At 40.9% G+C, this 23,647-nt stretch overlaps 1 protein-coding gene across 10 annotated transcripts in view; it reads left to right on the top strand.

The window, feature by feature from the left end:
- Positions 1–23,647, top strand: part of ADCYAP1R1 (ADCYAP receptor type I) — a 145,353-nt gene that overhangs the window by 48,569 nt on the left and 73,137 nt on the right. For all 10 annotated transcript variants that reach the window (XM_036398305.2, XM_054518520.1, XM_054518534.1 and 7 more), the window contains one exon: positions 10,594–10,699. In XM_036398305.2, coding sequence (XP_036254198.1) covers positions 10,594–10,699 — 106 coding nt within the window. The remainder of the gene's footprint in view (positions 1–10,593; positions 10,700–23,647) is intronic.

The raw sequence follows: 23,647 nt of genomic DNA, 5'->3' as shown, positions 1-23,647 counted from the left end.
AGAGCTGCGGAGAGACTTTTGACAAGGGCTTGTAGTGATACCTTTCCACCAAGGTTGTGCAGTCTTCAAAACTTCTTCAGAGTTTTCCAAAATGCAGGTGGAAAAAAGCCCAATTAACCCTATATTGGTTAATTGGAATGAACCAATTCCATTGCTGTCCCTGCTTCCAGTGGAAGCTTGAGCTGGATTCTTCTGGAGGTCCCTTCCAACCTGAATTATCCTGTGCTTCCATGACTCTCCCTGGAAGGCACATGTGATAGCTGACATCATTCAGAGAAAGCCACCAGAGACAGGGATGGGTGAAGGCAAAGAGTAGGAGAGACTGAAGCTTTAAACATAAAATCTGTAGGCCAGGAAGAGAAGAGTGAAGCTCTAGGTTATCTTTTATATCCTATTGATTTTGGTTTGCTCTGGCAGCTGTTACAGACTCTGCTTCAAACAGGGGGCATTCCTGTACTGCCAGTGCTGCCTAAAGAGTGAAAAAGGTGTGCTTTTCCTGAAAATCCTCTGGAGAAAATAGGAGAGGAGAAGATGCCTTTCCATCTGTTGTTGACAGAAAATACAGCTGTGTTTTCCAGGATCTTCTTAAGGATCACCTGGAACCCCCTATTCAGAGTTCATGGGGAAATTTCAGGGTTCAGAGTAACCAGTAGTTTTGCCAAGACAGCAGATTGATCTAACAGAGAAAATCTGGGAGCTGAAAAATCAACATTATTGTAAACCTACAGATTTACCCCTCTGGATCAGCAGTTCCACAGATTATATGAACAGTGTTTCCCAGATTGCTCAGAAATTAAAGTGTTTCTGTTTCAGCTCCCTCATTTCAGGTGTTTAGCTGAATCTGAACATCTCATCCCAGATTTATGCTGATAGAAATCCTCACTTCTCAGCCAGGCATAAACATAGATCCCACCCTCCAGCTTCCACTCCAGTCATTTTTATTAATTGATCTGAACTTCTGTGCTAAATCTGAAATGGTTACCTGAGGCTGGAGTAGTAGGACCACAGAGGAAAAAAAACACTCATTATTTTTCCTCCTTTGTCAATCACAAATTCCAGCAATTTACATATGCATGACTTGCTTGTAACCCCCAGCCAGGAAATCTCTTGCTGTGACAGAGACTTGGCCAAGCCCTGGATCCACACTGGGCTGTTCTCTTGCCAACAGCTCTGCCCTGTCACAACCTGTGTCAGGAGCTGGAAAGTGTCCTTGGAAGAGATTGTCAGTGGTATTTGCAAGTCCTGCAGCCCTGATATCCTGCAGTGAGGCCATGCAGCCCAGTCTTGCCCCATGCTAAAAGCTCTCAAAGCGGTGAGAATCTGCCCATAAAGCTTTGTAAGGGATTCGAGCCTGATTTGAACACTTAAATTCCCTTTCTTTTGAGCAATTTGAAAAATGAGTGGGAATTGCAATGCTGGCAGGAGGTTATCAGCTTTTCAGACTGACATTGGCCTCTAAGGAATGAAAGAAAGATCCAAACTGTGCCATTGGGAGTTGTACTTCAGAATTTTATCTTTGGAGAGGAAATTCCCAGGAATTGCTGGAGAAAGCCATTTTTATGCAATATAAAATCAGCAATCAGAAGGGCTATTAAACCCTTAGTTTCATCTCAAGCACATTATGTCTAGCAGGATTTTTAATCACTTTTGCAGTGAGTGGTTCATCCTGCCAGTAGAATGCTTTGAGAAGCATCACCTGCTATTAGAGATAGGGGAAAGGGATCTGTTGGTTTAATCCAAGATGACACTTCCCATGGAATTCCTCAGCTGTCCTGGGAATGCTTCACAATGCTCAAAGAGGGGATTTACAGCTGATTTCCAAGATAAGGGAGCTTGCAAAAAGATATAGAGAGGTTATGTACAAGAGCATGTGGTGACAGGACAAAGGGAAATGGCTTCAAACTGAAAGGGAGCAGGTTTAGATTGGATATTGAGAAGGAATTGTTCCCTGGGAGGGTGGGCAGGCCCTGGCACAGGGTGCCCAGAGCAGCTGTGGCTGCCCCTGGATCCCTGGAAGTGCCCAAGGCCAGGCTGGATGGGGCTTGGATCACCCTGGGACACTGGAAGTTGTCTCTGCCCAAGACAGGAAAATTGGGAAAATATCTCTGAGGTCCCTCCCAACCTAAGCCATCCTATAATTCTGTGATACTACAAAAATCCAGTTCAGGCAAACTCAAAAATAGTTTTACCCCTTGTTGTGTAACACCTCCTTTGTCCAGCATTCACTTCAGAAGGCATCCACTGAGAGAAGGGACCTGTTGATTGTGCTGCTGCTGTTTTCTAACCTGCACTGGGATGTGCATCTCTCCAGGAGTGTCAGAAGGTACCCAGATCTTAAATTTCCATCAGGCACTTGGGAAGGGATCAATGCCTTTTCCTGGCAGTGTGTTCTGCTGCTGGGGATTTTATTTTTTCCTGCACAATTTGTTTAAAGCGTGGTGTCCAGGTTCTGCTGCAGATTGTCCATTTGTGGCTGGGACTGAAGGAGATCCCAATGGCTTTACCCTTTCACTCAGTGTGGAGTGTTCTGAAATCACAGGAGTTTGGATACCATTTGCATATTTCTGGCCAGGGTTTATGTACAAATCACAAATGGGACAGGACTGCTGAGTAATGTGTCTTGAGCTGTTTTATTTTCCAGCATCACTCTCATTCCATGGTTATGACAATGGGAAAATGCCAGCAGCTCACATCCCAGGCAGCAGACAACTTAATGTTACAACTCACTCTAGAAGTTTTTTGACCAATCACACAAAGCAAAAGCACATTGACAGTAGTTCCATCCAACCACTGTAACCACAGGTACCTTTGGTTAAACAGTGCTTGCTTATTTCAAATACAATGCCTGCTTGTGAGCCTTCAAACACAATGCACAGAGCTCCATTATTAAGCTTAGAACTTAATATCTTGCTAGACAAACTTTTCTGCAGCTTAGGGAGTTATTCTAGACAAGCATTAATACACAGACCATTGTTCTATTTGTCCTTACTTTTCTACTTACATAATTTTTCTGCTGACCAATCTCATGGTACTGCTCAGCTCCAATCACAGTTCTGCTGTCTCTGGGGCCTGCCTTTTGCAGCTTTCCCAAACCCCTCTGATTTTATGGATTCCCACATTTTCACAGGAAGGAAAGAAACGCAATCAAGTAGCAAACCTCAGACATTTCTGGGGACAGCAACTTGTTGGGCTGCCAAGTCAGTGTTGTGGGGCCCAGCAATGATGCAAATCAGTTCTGGAAAAAAATGCAGATAGTCAGATCTCCTTCCCAAACCCCTCTATTTTTAACAGAGCCTTTTGCAAGTCTTGGCCCTGGTGTGACCAGTTGAATCATTGCTTGGTGGGAACAGGGACTCAGCAGTGTTGTTTCCATGACAAAGTGAGCCTCTTTTGGCAATGCTCACAGAACAATTTATCATTTTTGAAGCTAACTTTTCAATACTGGAAGTCATAATAGAATTAGTAAAATGTGTGTAATTCAGCTTGAAGTGAGTGATCTCATCTACCTTGTGGGTTAAACTCCTCTCTTGCATTATTTTAGGAACAACACTCAGGCAAAAGGTGAATCACACTCTAATTCATCTTTGTGTGGATGTAAAACCATGGCCATGGAGTTTTAATGAAGATTTGCTGTTGTTGTTGGTTTTGATTCTTATCTGTCCCCTCATTACCCCTCTCATTGTCACAGTGCCTGATATGGCATATCCTGAATGGAGTAGAAATGTTCCCATTTACTTAAAAAAAAAAAAACAGGAAAAAAATCAGGACTCTAAAGACTTAACACAAGAATGCAGAGAAGGAAAGAACAGTTAGTGGTACTGAATTGCCATATTTGATCTGGCTTTTATAGAAATGCCAAGTGAATTCCCATCTCACCATCACATCATTACAAGGACTTCAGAGCAGATTTTCTTAACTTAGAGGTTCTCAGGAGTGCTGGGGACATCTCACTTCTGAGTAAACTCATGCAGAGAAATCAAGATTCATAGCAGCTGTGAATATTCTTACTGAGAACAAAATGAGCAAAATGGTGTTTTGTGAATAACTGAATGCAGTCAAGGACTTGGTTGCTGAGAATTTTAGACTTTCTGTGCTGACAGACTCTGACCCCCAAGAGAACACTGAATTTGACCTGAGACTGTGAGGTCAAATGGTCAAAATGAGCAAAATGGTGCTTTTTGAATAACTGAATGTAGTCAAAGACAATTCAGGTTTTTTGGCTGGACTGTTCTGCATGGTTGGTGTGTATTTATAATTATATAGACCAAATTTATAATATATAAATATATATGAAACATGTAGTTATATCTATCAAATTTATTGTAAATACATAAGTTGTAACATAACATGATTGTTATTAATTTTACCATAAGTTCAAGGGAACAGGAAAGAGTTAAGTACTGGAATTTGCACAAAGCACATGCCAGTTTATATTTGTGGTGGCCACCTTAATAAAAACCATGTGAGGGAAATGAAATCTCTGAATTTGTTGTACCTCTGCATGTCCTTCCAGCTTCTTGTGCTCTCTCAGAACCAAACAGATATTGAATTTTACTTTCTCTGTATCTAAATGAATATACACATTCTCTAAACTGATGTGAGTCAGAATCTTTCACTTCATTGAAAGTAATAAATTTTTCAAAGACCTGCGAATTTCATGCGCTATCGACTCGGATTCTTGATTTTTTTCTAGTATGTGTCAAAACACTCTTTAACTGCACATATCACTGATCTCTTCTGGGAAACCGAGACCAGGCTGTCTCTGCTGAGCACAGGAAATTGCAAATGTCCTTGAGGCAGAAGAAATGGGATCACAAGGCCTGGAGTTCAGGCTTGCGCTGCCATTGGAATTGGGCTCTGCCTTCAGTTGTTGACACCTGATTTGGCAAATTAAAGCTTCTGCCACTCCATGGTCAATGGAGAAACATCAAACCCCTGGATCCTTTCAGGGAAATGTGATAATGTTAAATAGACAACATTCACCAGACAAACAATGTGATAGCATTCAACAGACAAACCTTTTTGTGGGCAATGGAAAAACAGAAACTTCCAAATGGAGGGTTTGATTTGCAGACTTGGGAGAAGCTTGGGTTGCTGTAAAAATATAATACACAGATATTAAGCAGGAAAATCATAAACTTATGTTTCTGTGGTTTTAAGTAAGAATATGACTTAAGTAAGTTTAAAACTGTATTAATAAGATGGTGAAGGGTTTATAATGTAGTAATGTGGTTGTATAGAGTAAGCTGAGAGTTTAGAGGTTGTAATAAAATCTGATGTGTATAAGTGTGATAGAAGCCCATTGGGTAAAAGCATCTGCAGTGCACCAAAATTAAGTAAAGGTGATGGGTTAGAAAAGCAAAATGAACTTTGTGGCAACTGTCCCTTGGTTTAGAAAGTTCTATATTGTCTTGTCACAAAGAACTTGTGAACACTTTGAGCTATGGCTGACTGCTTGCTCCTCTCAAATCTCACAGCATCTGAGACTGATCTTTATCTGAGCAATAAATCAGTTTTTTGTGGTCCCATCCTATCAATTAAAGCACCAATAATAATGTCTTTTGTTATGAGCAATTCAATTTTGATTTTGATTTTCCCAGATATGGAATTACTTGTTAACAGAGATGACAGGCAGCTCCTGCTCTCTCCTCTGACACTGAGGTTGATTCTTCCTCCTTTTCTTTGCTTTCTGTTTTGGTTTCCATGTTCCCCAAAATTATTTTTTTAAATCTGTTGATGAAGTGCAACGAAATGGCGCAAAGAGGGTGATGGGAAGTCACATCAGAATATTGTGGCAACAGTGAAGCTGGAGGAAACCTGCAGGGACAGGTGAACCATGTGGCTCTGGTGCTCTCTCTGTCCACACCTGAGCCTCCTAAGCCAGACTTACTGGGATACAGTTGACTAAATTTAATCATTTGACTAAATTTAATCATTCAGTTTAGTCAGAGACCTCTGACTAGATGTGCCAGTCTGCAAGGAGAACAGTAAAGTCTGAGCTTTTAGCCTTTGGCTTTCTTTACAATCAATCATGCCCTGGCTTTGATGCACCTCTAGCAAAGATACCAAAAGAAAGTCTTTTCATTGTGGATTGAATCAAAATTTTCTTATCAAATGTCTCTGAGAACAGGGGCATGGTGGTTTTCTTGGTATTCTAGAGCGGAATCATAAAATGGTTTGGGTTGGAAGGGACCTCAAAGCTCATCCAGTTCCAGCCCTGTCGTGGCAGGAACACCTTCCACCATCCCAGGTTGCTCCAAGCCCTGTCCAGCCTGGCCTTGGGCACTGCCAGGGATTCCAGGTTATTCCAGAGCCTGGAATAACCTGGAATAACCTGGAATAACCTGTTCTGGTGTCTCTGGCCTCCATCCTTTAATGGACTTTGGATAAATATATGCATCTATGTGTGGCATTTTTCATCCACAATTTTAAGCTGAAGACTTCTGCAAGTTAAGTGTGTGAAGAAATATTTCCTTTGGTTTAGTCACATCCTTCTTGCATAGACAATGCATCATTATATTATTATTATTATTATTATTATTATTATTATTATTACTAAATGGCAGCTTTTCTTATCTGTACCTGGTGAACTGCATAGAAACTGCCACATTTGTGTGTTGAGGCAACCTCTGGACACTCCTCTGAGACATGGACAACTGTGGAGGGTGAACCTGCACTAACAGCAGAACTCTGTTTTTCTTGCTATTTCCCTTTTTATCTTTTTTTTTTTTTTAATATATTCTAAGAACTTGAATGTCAGCCAATGCAATTTTCTCTATCTTTGGGGATGCTTAGGGGATGATGTAGCAAAAGCCCTTGTGTTCTTGGGAGATCCTGGAGATCTGTGACAATTTATCTTTTCCAGGCACCTGGGAGCCCTTAAAACAGAACTGTGTTTGTTTGGAAGACAAACAAATCCAATATGGTTGTGCCTGGTGTTTCCCCCAGGGGAAAATACCTGAAATTTATTACTGGGGTCGTGGAGATGATGAAACTGAGCAGCATTATGAGTTCCTACAAATGGTGAGGAAAGCCTTCCAGGAGAGTTCATCAGGAAACCCTCTCTGTCCTTGAAATGGCAGTGGTGGCTTTTAAAATTTACCAAAAAAAAAAAAGTGTGCAGATGGTTCAGAGCATCATCACACAAACAAAAGCACAACACAAGCACCATCAAACTGGATTATTAGAGAGTCACTGACTGATGTGGGTTAGAAAGGACCTTGCAGATAAATCTCATCCCAACCCCTGCCATGGGCAGGGACACCTTCCACTGTCACAGGCTGCTCCAAGCCCCGTCCAACCTGGCCTTGGACACTTCCAGGGATGGAATATCCACAGTTTCTTTGGGCACCCTGTGCCAGGGCCTGCCTAACCTCACAGGGAGCAATTTCTTCCTAAATATTGATCTGAGTTGTCGAGGTCTCTGGTGTCGAGATGACCCCGAGGTGTTAAAAAGTCTCTTTTTCCCAGCCCTGAGACCGAAGAAGAAGAAAAGATTCCTCAGCTCTGGTTTTCAAGGTTGTTTATTTTCTCTTATCCATTACATTCCTTCTCTGACCTGCTGAGGTCTGTCTGGCAGGTCAGTTCATGGCACACTGACTGCCCTTGGGGTGGTGTTGGCTTTTTATACTAAGAACTACGTGTACTTTATTTACAATAATTTTCCAATACCTATCACCTATGTTAGACAATCTGGCTCTACTCTAAACCAATCCAGAAGTGTCACCATCGCAGCAGAAGATGGAGAACAAGAAGAAGGAGGACAGGACACACCCAGATCCCTCCATCTTGCCTCCTGAACCCCCATTCTAAATCCCCCAAATTCTACTTTTTCACCCTGTGACAAATTAACTATCAATCTACTTAAACTTTTGTGTCTTGTACATCTTCATAGAAAGTTGGTAATTGTTTTTTCCAAGGGCTAAAACTGAAGTCACAGGTGTTTGTGACTCTGTGCCAAGGTCTCTGAGCCCCCTGCCAGGGTCTGGAGTCCTCCAGGGCAGCCAGAGCAATGTCCTGGGTTCCCACACCGAATCTCCCCTGTTTTATCTTAAATCCATTCCTCTTGGCCTGTCACTGTCTGCCTGTGCAGAACTTTCTCTCCTTCTTATTTATAAGCCCCTTCAGCTGCTGAAAGGATTTCACCTGCCTTGGGATTTGCTCTCAGGTTTTGTTGGGTGGTGCATCCCTGATCCAAACTGTTCACTCCATTCCCTGGGAATGTGAGGGAAGCAAAGTTGAACTGGGCAGATGGGGCTCCAAAAGAACCCAGAGCAGATTAAATTTGGGGATCTCTTTCCCTGTTTGCGTGCCCCTGCTTAGCAGATAAGGGGAAGCAGGTCCCACACCCCTTCCTCTGTGGTTTTCCATTGTCAAGAGTGAAGGAAATGGGATGGGAAATAAAATAATAAAAGTGCTCCAGTGAACCACAGTTATTATAGCTTTTATTAAAAATTCACTTTTATTTTTGTTTTCTATTGGGATAATACATTTCTTTAATATTGTGATGAGGTTTTGTATTATGAAGGGATGGATAGTTGTGGGGTGTTTTTGGATTTGTAACAGTGATTATGAATTTATTTAGTGGATATAAGGTAGGTTTTTTTTAATTTTGTGAGAGTATTTATGGGTGTTACTAATTTTTTATTGTTTGGTTAAAGTGTATGAGAAATCATAGTGATGTTTGGGTTTGGTTTTAGTATACTTGTAATGTGAATTGTCTTACTAATGTGTGTTAGAATGTATATTTGCTTTGGTTGTTCATTGCTGATATGTTTTATCTAAAGGACATAAGGTAATGGGTTAAAGTTTTTAAAAGGTATTTTTCAGTATATAACTTCTTTATTGATAATGTAATAGTATTAAGTAGGGATGGATGGTTGTTGGGGCTTTTTGGGGGATTTATAACAGAGATTATGAATTTATTTTGTGGATATAAGGTAGCTCTTTTAATTTTTTGTGAGAGTATTTATGTGTGTTGCTAAATTTTAATTGTTTGAGAAATCGTAATGATGTTTGGTTTTGTGTTTAGTATACTTGTAATGTGAATTGTTTTACTGAGGTGTGTTAGAATGTCTGTTAGCTTTGGTTGTTCATTGCTGATACATTTTATCTGGAGGACATTAGGTTTTGGGTTAAAGCTTTTAAAAGGTGTTTTTTGGTACACAACTTGTTTATTTATATTTAATGGTAATGTAATAGTAATATTGTTGGTTTTGGTTGAATCATTATTGGAGTATTGTAAGTAAGAGCTGAAGTTATCAGTCTTCATTATCATTTTTTGAGATGACAGTTTAAAAAATTGAAACTCTAAGAATTCTATTACTGTCTTTGTTTATAATTAGAAAGTCCTGGTTTTGTTGTGAACTATTAGTAATTTCTGGGGGAATGTATTTATGTTAAAAGTCTTTTAAACACTATATTAATTTGGAAGTTGTAATTTTAATTGTGATGGTGTGAATGATAACATCTGGATTTTCTCACCCTTCACATGAGACTAAAAATGGAATAAAAGTTTTTAAAGCACCTCTCAATTGCCCCAGCTCTGGGTGAGAAAAGGGCTTAATCCAACAACTCACCTTCAGCCAGGGCACTGATTTTCATGGTGCTTTTCACTGGATTCGAACCTCAGCCATGCCCCTATACAGTGATCTCATGAAATCTGAGGTTTTATTCTCCTTTAATTGATATTCCCTGGCTCCTGTCTGCTGTAGGAATGAAATCCTGTATTGATTTCCAGAAATGGGTCACATCCTTATTTTCTTGCTGCTTTGGGATTACCTGGATTGTATTGGCTGCAATGTTCCTCTCATAAACGAATTTTTTTATTCCCTTATTTATTCCCCCTTTACTTTTTTCTTGTAGTTGTCTGCACTAGACAGTTAAAGATAGAAAACAGAAAAAAAAAAGAAAGAAAATATTTGGATCAAGTCAACCTGATTTATTTGACATTGTATTGTTTTTGACAAAAGAATTTGCCTTGAATTCTCTGGAAATAAATAAAGGCAACGCTAAGGAATGAACAGGGTGACAGAATAAGAGAAAAAGCTTTTAATTTGGTTTAGATTCCAGAGAGATTTTAATGAATTGTGTAAAGACTCACAAGAAACTGGTGGAAGATCAAACCTAGCTGAAATTTATTCCTTATTGTTCTTGAAATTATTTTTGTATATAAGAGACACCCTTGTTCAGCTTTATGTTAAGAAGGGATTCAATAAAATAAAATTTTCAATACAATATAATATTTTCAATAAAATAAAAATTTCTAACAAACCTGTTAGAAATCACATTTTGACAAGGATAACAATATAAAACCCCCAAATAATTTATGTGAATTTAATTACTTAATTAGGCCTTAGACCTGCTAGGAAAAAATAATGGAGTAAAAGTAAAGAAGAAAAAACAGAAAGAAAATTAAGTTGGTCACAGTTTTTTTCTCAGCTTTAAATGATATTTTTCTTTCTTCTTTCTCTTTTTTTTTCTTGCTATGCGTTCTTAAAACTTACTGACACTTCCTGATCACCTCACAAACGAATTTATTTTTGTAACTGCTTTTTTTTTTTTTTTTCCCCCTCATTTTCCCCCATATTTCAGGTTGCAGCAACCCATTCCAACTGCATCATTAAAAAGGAGCAAGAGACTTGTCTGGAGAAGATCCGGAGGGCGACGGCCCTGAACCCTCTCAATGATTCTTCTCCAGGTGAGTCTCAGACCCTGCACCTTGAGCTGACAATTTAAAAGTGCTTTCCACCGTTTCCTGGGGTGCCTGGAGGGGTTTTCAGCCCTGTCAAAGCAAACACTTGGTGGTGAGAGGAGCATCAGCGCTGCTGAATGAGCTTGGGGAAATTAAAACCAAAAATTCAATCAATGGGGGTGCATAAGAACCATTCCTGGTTATTGTCAGAGGTCAGGAATTTTTTTATTTACTTAAGGTTATAAAATGTCTGTAAAAATAATAATTTAAAAAAATTAAAAAGAAATGATGCCTGGATGATTTTTGCCTTTATGACAACAGCTTTGGGGACAGGATGTGACACAAAGCGCTGCTCTGGAGCAGCAGCTCCTTTTCCTTCCTCATCTCAGCAATAATTTGGGAATCTCTCCCATGATCTGAGGCCCTTTGCAGGGATTATCCTTGTGGTGTCTGTAATCTTGATGAAGGATACTCGTGCTTTTGCTGAGATAAGAAACTGAGGCAGTGAGCAAAGAAATTTATAGTTTAATATCCTGTCCTATTTCCTCCTGGCTGCAGCAGGAGCTGCCTTTGGCCAGCACCAAGGAGAGAAGGGCAAAGAATGACAAAGAAACTAATTGGAAATCAGAGTCCATTTACTGAGTCCTGTCCAAACTGCTTCTGCTGTGACTGGAATTGATAAAACCACAGAGAAAGGCTGATAGAACACATTGTGTGTGATAAAACAGGGGAGCTTTGTCTCCCCTTTTTCTTGCAGCCCGTTTTAGTGCAGAAGCACAGGAGGTCAGAATGCAGGGACCTGTGTTATCAGTGTCCTCTAAAGCATCCCGTTCCTGTATTTTAGGTGCTGGGAGCATTTCCATCAGAGAGGAGGGTTTCCATCAGGGCCCTGCTATTTATCTCATGCATAAATTCATTTCTGTTCTGCTGCCCAGCTCTGGGCGGAGGAACTGTGGGGTATGGTGGAAGTGGGGAAAGCTCAGTGTACCTCAGGCAGTCCATTCCACCCCCAGGGATGTGGTTTTGAGACCCTCTTTGTGCTCTTCAGAAGAACTTCCCAATTTTTCCCTGGTCCAGAAGTGGCATGAGCAGGGAATAAAGGGGGAAAAAGCCTGTTTCTTACCTCCTGCCCCCAGAATGGTGCCAGAAGTTGATCATGAGACCTGTTCCTTATTGTTTGGATTCAGGAATTCACAGAACTCCGCGGGTGAGAGGAGACCATTTCACCAGCCAGCTTTTATTTCTTTATCACCCAAATCCAGAATAACCCTGACAGCTGGGGACTATTCACACTGAACTCCTCCTCCTGCCTGTTCCCAATGGAAAGGACACAGCTCAGAGGTGGAGGAAGCCCAGAGCCATTGGAAAAGGCTTTTGCATCTCAATGTGATGGAATTGTATCACCCACTCAGGCAGGAAGGGACCGGATCCTTTCAGGCTCTCACTCTGAGCAGAACCCAGCTGCTCCCTATTCTGCTCCCCCAGTATTTGCAGGCTGAATCACTGGGAAGATTTTCCCAGGCTCATTGAGCATCTTTTAGTTGTTCCCCACATCCTGTGGCAATGACTTCCACAGCTGACGTGGCTTAGAGTAAAAAAAAAACCAACATATCCCCTCTAAGAGATTAATTTTACAGTGAAGGATTCTGATGTATTTCTTGTTTGAAAACCCTTTCATTCCACGAATCCTGCTGGCTGGCCTTTTTCTCTGCATTTTAAATGATTTTTTTTTTTTTTTGTAGACATGTTTTAAATTGATTTCATTTCACTTCTGGGACTGCAGCATTTCACTCTAAGTCCTGACCTCGAGACTGGCCTTTCATTATTTCATGATACTTATTTCAAGCCAGATCCTGCCACCCTCATTCTCAACAAAGCTTGATCTCCTTAGCTAAAAAATATCAACAAAATTCTACCACCTCCTTATTGGTTGAATTTGTGGGAGATGTTTCGCCACAAGACTCCCTGGAGATGCAGTAACTCTCCAGAAGTTAACCAGTCATAAGTGCAGGGTGTTGATTCCTCTTGAATTTCTCCTGCTGCACACAAGCTATTTCTTATTTGGGAAAAATGAAAATTGCCCCATATATTTTTTTTTATATTCAGCACTAAGACTGAATGATGACAGTGGAAATGTTATCAGCTTGTTTCTTTCAAAGAAAGAGAAAGATAGGGAATAACTCCCTTGCTTGTCAGAAATAGCTGAAAGAAGGGAGAAATCCCTCCTAACTGGTGAACAAAATTCTGCTTATTCAGAGGAGAAGCACACAATTACCTCTTTGACTATTCCTGCCTGAAAATTCCCATCGAAAAATTCAATATATAATTTTTTTGAGAATTTATTTCTCCTCAGTGGGTCTGAAATGGGATCATGAGATTTTAGGAAGTCTGTAGGGGCTTGTGAACATGGTCAAGTTACTGGGACTTAAAAGAAAAATCCACTTTTTATGGCAGGTGGCACAAAGAGGGTCTGGGACATGAACAGTCTCTGTATTCTGTATTTCTACAGTGTCTAGAACAATATTATAAAATGTTAGGGTGCTTCTCCAAGGTGCCCACATGGTGCAAAATGTGCCAATGGGAAAATCTCTGCTCTTTGGGGACCTTGTTTTCAGCACTGGTGATTTTCTGTATGGGAAGCCCCATCCTTGGGTGGCAAGAGAGGAACAACCACTTCTGGTTCCTCCATTTTGCAAGAATTCAGCTCTGCTGCCTTTGCTTTACCCCCTTGCTGTGCTCAGAGAACACAAACATCGACCAAATGGGGTTTCTGATGTTTCCTCCTTTCTCTCCCACTCCACCTCTCATGCCCAGATGTTCTGCTCATTATTTCTTTATTCTTCACAGCAGTTTTCTCTCCTTCTGCTGCTGGGCCATGCCTTTAATGCTTCAGAGGCAATGATTGCCTTGAGATTTTCTGTTTGGTTTATTTTTTTTTCCCATTAGTTTTATGATGGATTCTTCCTCTTAAATGCTTTAAATTCTTTAGGAAACTTTATATGAGAAGAAATAGGGGGCATGTGCTGACCCTATGTGTCCATTCCTGTTCAGTCATCACTAACAGCCTGAATGGAAAAGAGAATTTGAAGGAAATGAAATCTCAGCAGGACCCAGAATCTGACTCCCTTGCTCTGGAGGAGGAATTAAACTGATAAAGGGGAGTAATGAAAGCCAAAGGCAGACAAGAGAGGAAGGAGAGCAGTGATTACTTCGTACTCAACTTCCCCAGGCAGTGGTGCCAGGCTATTTCTTACATCAGTGTTTCCAATTTCCTTTGTTTGAGTTTTCATCCCTGTCCTACTGTGGAGCTGCCCCTGTTTGTGCTGGACCCCTCTCACCAGCCCTCAGGTCTTTTCTGCCAGATCAGAATTGATAAATCTCACTGCTGATCCACATGCATACTTTTTTTAATTTCTATTTCTCCAATCCAGACTCTTCTGACCTGTTCCCAGCCCTGGGGCTAGGAAAGACTGACACAGGAGTTACTCAGATATTGATGACAGTTTCCTGGGTTAGGTGCATTTAGCAGGGGATTTATCTAATTAGATGTTGATACCTGCAATTGCATCTGCACTACCAATGAGCAAGTCACCTTCCTCAGTTTGTACCTCTGGTCTACCAAGCAGAGCCTGAGAAATAATTTATTTCATCCTCAGCATAGATTAGATTATGTCTATTTTTTCTCTCTGGACACATGGAATAAAGGGTGACCATGTCAGTTCTGAATAATCACATTTAGGTGTCTACATTTGATCAGAAATATCCCACCTTTAGCTTCTGTCTTTGTTATATTGACTAGGTAATGCTGGAGGTCTGGATTACCCCAAAATCTGAATTTTGATGGGAAGAACCCTGTTGATGAAATGGAGAACCATAGAGTGGCATGAAATATTTTCCCAGCCTGTTCCCTGTCTTGTTTTCCACTGTTGGAACGAGATACTGCAGACTTGTCCCTTGAGTGTGGCTCCCTCTCAAATGGTGGGAGAATTCCTCGAGTGATTTGCAGATTTGTGTCTACAATTTAGTGTTCAAAGTGCCTGAAATGCACTAACCTGGAATGAGCCAAGGTGTGCCAAAAGTGAACTCAGCACAAGAATTTGAATAGAAGTGGTGAGGCCTCGTTGGTGATTAGGTGTTCATGACTCACTGTCAAATCAATCTTTACCTTCAGAACTCCATCAGCTCTTGTTTTCCAGTCCCAATCCTCCTGTCCTTCCTCTGAAAAATGTAGAGAGGAAGCAACGTTCCCAGGCATGTCAAGGAATTGAAAGGAAAAAAAGGATTTGAAGGGACGTGATGATTCCTACAAGGAATCACATTGAATCCTTGTTAAATCCTGTAAATCAACAGGAAAGAAACTGGTGAGGGCACCAGGGGGTAGGAGATGGTAATTAAGAGGCAGTGTGGTGATGCAAGGAGAGATTTTGAATTATGTTTCCATCACACAAGGATGATGGAGCAGGTTTTCTGGGTTTTTTTTCAGTTTCACATTTTTTATTGAGTGTCTCATCAGCCTCTTGTTCTCTCAGAGCCTTTGAATTATCTGCTGTTATTTCCCCTGGCACCACTGGGAAGACATTACTTCACTGTGTCTCCCTCCCTGAAGCAGCTGTGCCCAAGAACAACAGGGCTAGGATTGAATCCAAGCTAATGAATTCCTAGAGTTGGGAAGGCATAGATAGGAAAATGTCTCTACAACCTGAAAGTTTTCTCTGTGGCTCCCTTTAAAGTAGAATACAGACCTAGGTAGCTTTGATCTCTATGGATACATCTCTCCTTGGTCAAAGATGCTTTTTTTGGGCACTGATGGATTTATCCATGTGACACTGCATAAGGTGTCTTCTACTAAATTCATATTGGAGCTGGTAGAACAAGGAAGATATTCAAGGGAGAAGCCAGGGGCATGTGATGACAGACACGGGGTCTGTGCTTATTTCTGGTATCCATTCTGTAGAGTCTTTGTCTGAACAAGTCTCCTGTGCACCCTTTGGGACCCAAGCTGTGATCAAACTTTGCTTTTCCTCAGGCAAATGCAAGGAAAAGTGCTTCACTTATCTCTGTGTTCCAAACATTGATTCATTCTTAAACTCTCTGCTGAATTTCTCTGACCTTATCATCATGCTTTTTAGATGTTTTTGGGAAAGGGGGAATGGTTTTAAGTGAAAAAGGGGATATTTAGATTAAATATTGGGTGGAAATTCTTCTGGGCCCTGGCACAGGTGGCCAGAGAAGCTGTGGCTGCCCCTGGATCCCTGGAAGTGTTCAAGGCCAGGTTGGATGGAGATTTGAGCAGTTTGGGATAGTGGAAGGTGTCCCCATGGCTGGGAGTGGGAATTGGATGAATTTTAAGGTCCCTTCCAACCCAAACCATTCTAGGATTCTCTAAGTTTGTTCACCTAATAGAGTGGGTGAATTCATGTCTCCTCAAAATGGGATTATAAAGTAGAGAGATCTTTATCAGTGCTAGATACTGAAACTGCATTTATAGTCAAGAGGTCAAAATCAGAACTTGGAACTCCCTGACACAAATACTTACAGAATTTACACTTGTCCTATTTTTGCATCCACCTTCTGCTGAGAAGGTTGGATGATAAATGCCCTTTTTTCTGCTTTGCCTATTAACACAATCATTGTGGAGGTCTGAAGTTGAGTTGAATGAATTCTGTTGGTGATGATGACCAAAATCTTCATTTTCCAGGCACAAACCAAGCTTCTGCCTCCATAAAGAATCTTTTCCTCAAATGGAGCAGCTGAAGCTAAAATGGCTGATGCTGACTTACTGTGAAATCAGTCACATCAATGAGGCTGAAAGCCTGGAAGTGCATTGGGAAAGTTCAGGATCAGCTTAGCAAGGGGACAGAAAGGTGGCACACTCAAACTGCCCTGCAATAATTTAAGGAAAGGTTTTTTTGCTAGACATGGGTGCAGACAGGACAAACCTCAAATGGATAAACCACCAGATTTCTTGGAAAAGCCTTCAGAATATTTCTTCCTCATCCCTCTTGAATACACAGCCAGGCTGTATTTACCTAGATGCTCTTCCTGGGGAGGCAAACAGTACAAAATTAATTTTTCTGGTGAAGAATTCCCAGAAAAAGGTATTCAAATACCATCCACACTGCACCCTAGAGATAATAATAATGGCAGATGAGCAGGCATATTCCTTTGGCATTGTAACTCTCATGGTGCTGGGAGCAGAAATAGAGTTTGTGTGATCCTGCAGCTTTTTCTTCCAGGCCCAGCTGGATTGTCACTAGACTGGGAATCTCTGGACCATCCTCAGTCAGGGATCACAGTGTGGTTGGAATCATGTTGCTGGAGCCCTGGTTGCTGAGAATTTCAGATTTCTGTTCTGACCCCCAAGAGAACACTGCATTGACCTGAGGCCATGGAGAAGCTTCCAAAATGGAATGACAGAACTGGGATTGTGGGTGTGGAGTTTGAATAGAAGTGTATGATAACACATGGTGGGAAACTTGGGGTTTAAAGTTTTAGATAATATTAATATATATAAAGCAAGATGTAGGTTTTAGGGCAGAGGCTGCTCCTACTTCTTCACCTTCTTCTCCATGGGTTTTGGGTGTTTTTGTGTAATTGGATAAAAAAGTCCCCATTGCAGCCATGGGTGGTTGGTTGTTAGGTCAAAAGTAGAAATCATTGAGGTGTCATTTCTTAATTGGACAGTTGATCCTTCAAAGGCCTTTAGAGAGAGAGAGATGGGGCTCTATTTCTAGTTTGTTAGAGTGAAGTGCTGCAGAAGCCTAATGTAGAGTGATGCAGAACATCTGAGTCCCAACATGAAATACCTTCTCACAATTTAATCCCGGCCCTGGTAAAACAGAAGCAAAGTCTCCTTCGTCATGTGGGTTTCATTTTCAAGAAAATCATTCCTAAATATTGTGCCCCCTTGTCTTCAGTGCTGTGTGCCATCCACGGATAAACTAAGCCATGGCAAAGAGGTGGAGTTTGCAGGGCCACAGGCGTGTCCTGCACCACCTGGGCACAGCTCTGCCGTGGATTTCCCACAGCACACAGGATCCTAACCACAGGGTAGATGTGGTGACTTCAATCTCTGCCATAAGAATCTTAACCTCAAACCTTACAAGTTCTTTTTCACTGCTTTGTTGTCAGGGTCAGAATTTGTCTCTCTGGGTTTTAGTGAATAACACCTCAAATCTCTGACCTAAACAAAGTCTGAACCCTGTAGAGCTGTGGGTCTTTCCTTGGAGCTGTTCCTTTCCAGCTCTGGGTTCCTGACATTTGGGGATAAATCGTTCTCTGTCATGGCCTTTTTCCCTCTCTCCTGATTCAAGAAGAGGATGAGTTGAGCCCTATGGATTCCCTAACCTGGTCAAAGCTTAGGCCAGGTGACTATCAGCCTGGGGATGGTCAGGGAAGATGACTCAGAGTAAAAAGTTGTAAAAATTTCTATAATGGGGCAGAAATTTTTATTATCTCCTCCCGCAGCAGGAACACGCTTTGGTGGTTTAAACAAGGACTGCCACCTTTGCATGCCCTGCTGATAAATCTGAATTTAGTCATCTCAGCATTTGCTGGACTTCCATTCAGGAAAAAAAAGGGAAATAAAAGTACTGGAATTTAATGCTTGCATCTCTGAAAACACCATTAGCTGTGAAACACGTGTATGAGCTACTGCTCCCATCCCATAGTGTATTCATGGTGATAATTCCCACCTGGATCTGTCAAAGCCATTACTTTTGTCATCTCCAGAATTGCCAGGAAGTCCTACTGTAATGGGCAAGGAACATGAGTTAAAAGAAAATGAAAGGTGAATTAGAATTTGTCCAGGCAGCTGGGTAAGATAATGACTGGGATAAGATGAGTTTCTGGGAACCAGATTGAATAAAAGTATTTCTCTGCGAGCAGTTCAGTCATTGAAAAATGCAGGTTCAGGTTACATGGTAAAATAATTAAGGCTGAAAAATAGCAGCCATTAACAAATTTGGAAAATGAAAACATATGGCCATTTCATATTGTTCTGTTCAACAGAACATTGTTTCAGAGATACTGGTACTTAAATTGGATTAGGGATAAGAAGTAAAGAAATGATAAAATTCAAGATAAAAAGCTAAAAATGAAATTTCCTCTCTGCCTGTCTGGCTCTTTGTTTTCATGTCAGACAAGATGAAGGAAAAACTCACTTAATTGAACAAAATGGGATTTTTGTGCATGGTGTGCTTAAAAATAAAATATGCATTGTTTACACAGTTCCACCTGGGAGTTCTTTGTTTCTATGGTGACATCCAGTTTATTAAATCCTCTCTTTCATTTAGTCCAGACTTAAATATTATCAAGAAGACCACTCTGACCATCTAGTTCATGGTGTGCACGATGATCTAGAGCGAAGGGAGCAGTTTCTTTTCAGTTTATGTAGAGATTGTTAAAGCCTGAGGGTTTTCCCCATCTATTGTTTACTTTCAGTAGGGTTTTTAATTTGTAGGGTTTTTTTTTACTTTTGCTTGGTTGGTTTGGGGTTTTTAATGAACATTTTCAAATACACAGCATAGTAGATGCAGCCTGGTCTAGTGTAAAGTGTCCCTGTCCATGGTGGGGTGGAATGAGGTGATCTTTAAAGTCCCTTCCAGCCCAAACAATTCCATAATTCCTTGATTTTAGATGCCTTTGCAACTGATTTTACTTCTGGGACGTGGGTACTCTTCTAATTCATGTTGTCCCAAGCAATTGTGAGCAGCACATGTAATTGCAATCATGTTCTACCCGGCCACTGCAGTTAGAAGATTAATGATGAGCAGCAATAAAACTCACCCAATTAATGAGTGATGGTTTAATCTGTTGGTATCTGCAGAGTCATGAGCAGCTGGGTGCTGTGATAACATGAACTCATCGAATTTTTAATGTCTGTAGTACCACAGCTAAAAAAAAGTCCCCAAAAAACTGTTAAGGAGTCATCTGAATTTTAAGTGAGTGATAATTGATAAGTGAATTATAAGTGAGTGATAATTGATAAATGATCTGTGATGGTCAGATCATTTTAAACCACTGCTTTATCCCAGCAGGTAGCTCCTGTACTCTTCCATAGTGCTGGAAAAAACTGTTTCCTTGCATGGAGATTGTGTTTCCCTAAAGGTCCTGCAAAGGTGTTGTGCTTCTGTAAATGTTGTTGTAGAGATGGACAGAAACAACACACTGAGCAATGTGCCAAAGGCTTTTTTTATTGCTGCATGTTCTCCTTTTTTATACAGTTTTACAGACTCCGATTGGTTAGTACCTTTCTTGCCAATTACTCTGTTGGTTAATAAAAGGTACTTTTCTCATCCAGCAAATCTCTCTATTCTTAAAATTGTTTACATTTTCTTCATAATTGTTTACATTTCTTCGCTGATTCTCATGGCATAGATTTAATGTCCATGTAGGTGTAAGGTGTTTTTCACCCAAGAATAGATTGTTATGTCAACAAACTGTCCACACCAGGATTGCTTTCACATGGGAACTTGCAAAGGGCCAGCTTGACAAGGCCAGCCACTGATCTAACAGAGCAGGCCTGATTTTGAGGCCTTTCTTTTATAATTTTCCTACCTTACTGCAACCTGTAAAAATGAGTGAGTCAGGTGACAGACAACTGCATCTTCTTTTCAAAGGGAATTCAGTGAAAATCTCTTTTGTTCCTGTTCCCATGGCTTGTTCTGTGGCTGGCTGCTGAGTTTTCTGAAGAAGCCAGGCTTTTTTGCTGCTTCAGATTGTTTGTGTCCCTGAGAAAACACAGCAGAGAGAGAGAGAGAGAGAGAGAGAGAGAGCTCCATCCTGGCTGGAGGCAATGGCACAGCTTGACTGATTTCTAGGATCTTGATTTCCAGGGATGAGACATGGAGCCAGGCAGCACTGATGGGCTTTGGGTTTCACCTCTCTGGCAATGAGTCCCTTTCAGAGGAACCCTGGATGAACCCTAGACTTTGCCTGTAAATTGCTTTCTAGAGTCCATTGAGCTCCTGAAACAAGAGAAATAGGGAATTGCAGTGGAGATTTTTAGGATGAGATGCAGGTGCACATAAACAAGAGTCCCTGTATTCCTTAGGGTATCCAGACATTCTGACATGGGGCCTTGAGAGATTTGTGTCTCTCCAGACTGGAAACGAAAAAATCTAGGGTTGCAGTAAAACCTTACCTTTGTTAAAAGAAATTAAATCCTCAGAGTCAAAATACCTGACAGAGCTTCCTAAAAGCCCCATGTCCAGTCTAAGTCAGTCACCCAGGTTCCCTGAATAACCAGTGATGGAAAATAGAGGACTTCAAAGTGCAGAGCATTGCCCAGAGGCATCTTCATTTTATCCCTGGAATTACCTTCAAAGCCTCAGTTAATATATTTATTTCAGGGACTGGAGTGGAAGGTGAGACACTGAAAATGTAGTTAAAGATGTCTCTGGTTATTGCAGCAGATTTGGACTAGATTACCTTTCAAGGTTCCTTCCAACCCCAACCAATCCATGATTCTCTGAATCTCAGGGAAAAGAGATAGGCGTTTCCAGAGAAGCTGTCATGTTTTCTAAGAAAATCTTAAAAAAAAAGAAAAGGTTTTTTTTTTCTTTTTTTCTGGAGGATGTAAACCAAGCTATGAAAAAATGCACTGACTGTAGACACAAAGAAAAAAAAATATTCCTAAAGTGAATAATTCTGAGCACCTGTTGTTTGTAACAGAGAAAACACAGGATTAGTGCACAGCACATCCAGGAAATTTAGTTGTTTTAGTCAAATTACCCAAAGGCAAGGAGAGGACAATAAGCAGGCAATAAAGGACTGTACAGCAAAAATTTATGATCCCTGCTTGAGCTTATAAAAGCCTAGAAGGATGTAAAAGATGCTGATATACACATTAATGTAGACAAAATACAGATTTTGATCCTTTCCTTAATTCTTCAGCTCTGGGCTTCCGCAGATAATTAATTCATTAAATATGGCCAGTGAGTATAACGGGATCTACCAACACAGACTGAAATTAGGACTGAAATTAGAAATTAGGACTCTGGGCTGTGTTGAGGGCATGTTTATCCCCCTGGTGTGAGGTAAGTCTGTAATATCTGCCCATTCCCTGTTGCTGGTGATGACAATCAGGATCCCAGCTCCTCTGACCTTGTGTTGAGCAGGAGCACGGAAAGGAGCAGAGTCACTGCAGCAGAGACTCTGTGTGTGACTCTGGTTTGCCAAAAGCTGGACTCCATAATCCCTTCTAACTCAGGATATTCTGGGATTCTGTGAGTTTTCCTCACAGAACTTGAAGTTTCTGTGCCTTAGGTGCTTCCAGCTTGGCTGTTGCCCCAAAGCTGCCTCCCCAGTCCAAGGACAAAAGCTGATTTTTGGGGGAGTGGCTCATGGGATGCATTTTGAACATCTGCTTTCCAGTGAGGACAATGTTCTCCAGAGTTGCCTGTTCCTATCTGATGCCTAAAGAGGCTGACCTGGAACAGAGGCTTAGAGTTAAAGGAATAAAGTAGGGATTTATTAAAAGGCTTTCAAAGGATAAACCTTGGGCAGCACAAGAGCTTGACCGTGGCTGTACCTAAGATGGACCCAAGATGGATGCTGAGTCACGAGTTTTCACACTTTTGTAAGTTTTGGTCCATTTCCATATTGGGGTTGATTGTCCAATTACAGCTCCAGGTTATGCAGTCCCATCCTCCCAGTTTGCTCTCCTCAATTTGCAGTTGTTTGCACTTTTTGGGCCTGAAGCTGCAACGGTGTCCTTGGTTCTGGGGCTGGAAAATGATTGTTTTGTGTGACTGAACTGTGAGGAGAACTTGCTAACACTTGATATGAAGTTCAGAGTTATATACCAATGCAGTACAGAATCTGGAAAATATGAAAGCTGAAACTTAAGGCATTAATATATCCCCACAAAAACTTAAAGGGTCATTCAGATGTAGAGGTTGGCAATAGTGCATTAAATGCCAATCTGGAAAGCACATTTGCCAGGTGCTGCTTCCTTTGTTCATGGAAATGGGTGTCTGTACTTAGACCACTGCTGGGAGAACAATAAAAGTGATGAGAGCAAGAATGGGCTGGAAGAAATTCCCATGGCATTCTGTTGATAATTTCGAGGCTTTCTTTTCATAACTTTGATTGGAAGATTTTTCTGTGCCCACTTAAGAATCACCTCTTCACCAGCATTTTGTTTCTGGAGGAACATTCTGACTTTTTATTTAAAATCTCTTCTTTTTCTATTTGCCTGTACTTTAGGATCACTAGGAAAATTCTAGCTGTGAATAAAATGTTGTTAGACCAAAGACTCAAGAGAGTCTTCTTAGCCTGTTCTTACCATGAAATGTTTTTTTTCTCATGAGATTTCACCACACACTGATATTCTCACAGGAGATGGCCGGTGCTTAAAACTGCCCAACTGTACAATTGCATTTCTTGTTGCAGCTTCTTCTGTGCTACATCCACCCCTTCTTAATATACCTCGCAAACTTAAGCCAAGAGCTTCATTACAACGAACTGCCTACTCAATAATACATGCAGCTGAATAAGTGTAATAATTTGGACTCCTGACAGGCTTTGCATATTGATTTTTCCTCAGCAAAATGAAACTGAAGCCCAGTAAGTAAAATCATCTTCAGATGGACGAGCAAGTTACAGTGCTCTAACAAGTCTTTAACTGCTCTGTCTGCTAAGTGGTAGAAAAATCTTTGTATGTATTTATCTCAGCGTGGCAAAAATGAGATAATTCAGCCCTATTTACCCTCAAAAGCAGCTGCACAAAGTTGCATTCATATATTCTGTGCCCATGGCAGGGGACTTGGAGTTAAATGGTCCTTAAGGTTCTTTCCAATCCAAATTGTTCCATAAATATCAACTTCCTGAGCCCTTAGGAAGCTTTATTTTTTTTTCCACAAAGTTCTTTTCCACCAGTGGAAGAGCAAGGGAGGAGGAACTGCAGATCCAGTCTTCATTGTATTTTTTTGTAGTTTTTGTGCAAAGGAG

This window comes from Molothrus ater, chromosome 1 (assembly GCF_012460135.2).
Source record: "Molothrus ater isolate BHLD 08-10-18 breed brown headed cowbird chromosome 1, BPBGC_Mater_1.1, whole genome shotgun sequence".
Classification (NCBI taxonomy): Eukaryota; Metazoa; Chordata; class Aves; order Passeriformes; family Icteridae; genus Molothrus; species Molothrus ater.
The sequence above is the reverse complement of the archived record's forward strand: the minus strand, read 5'-3'. Positions and strand labels throughout refer to the sequence as shown.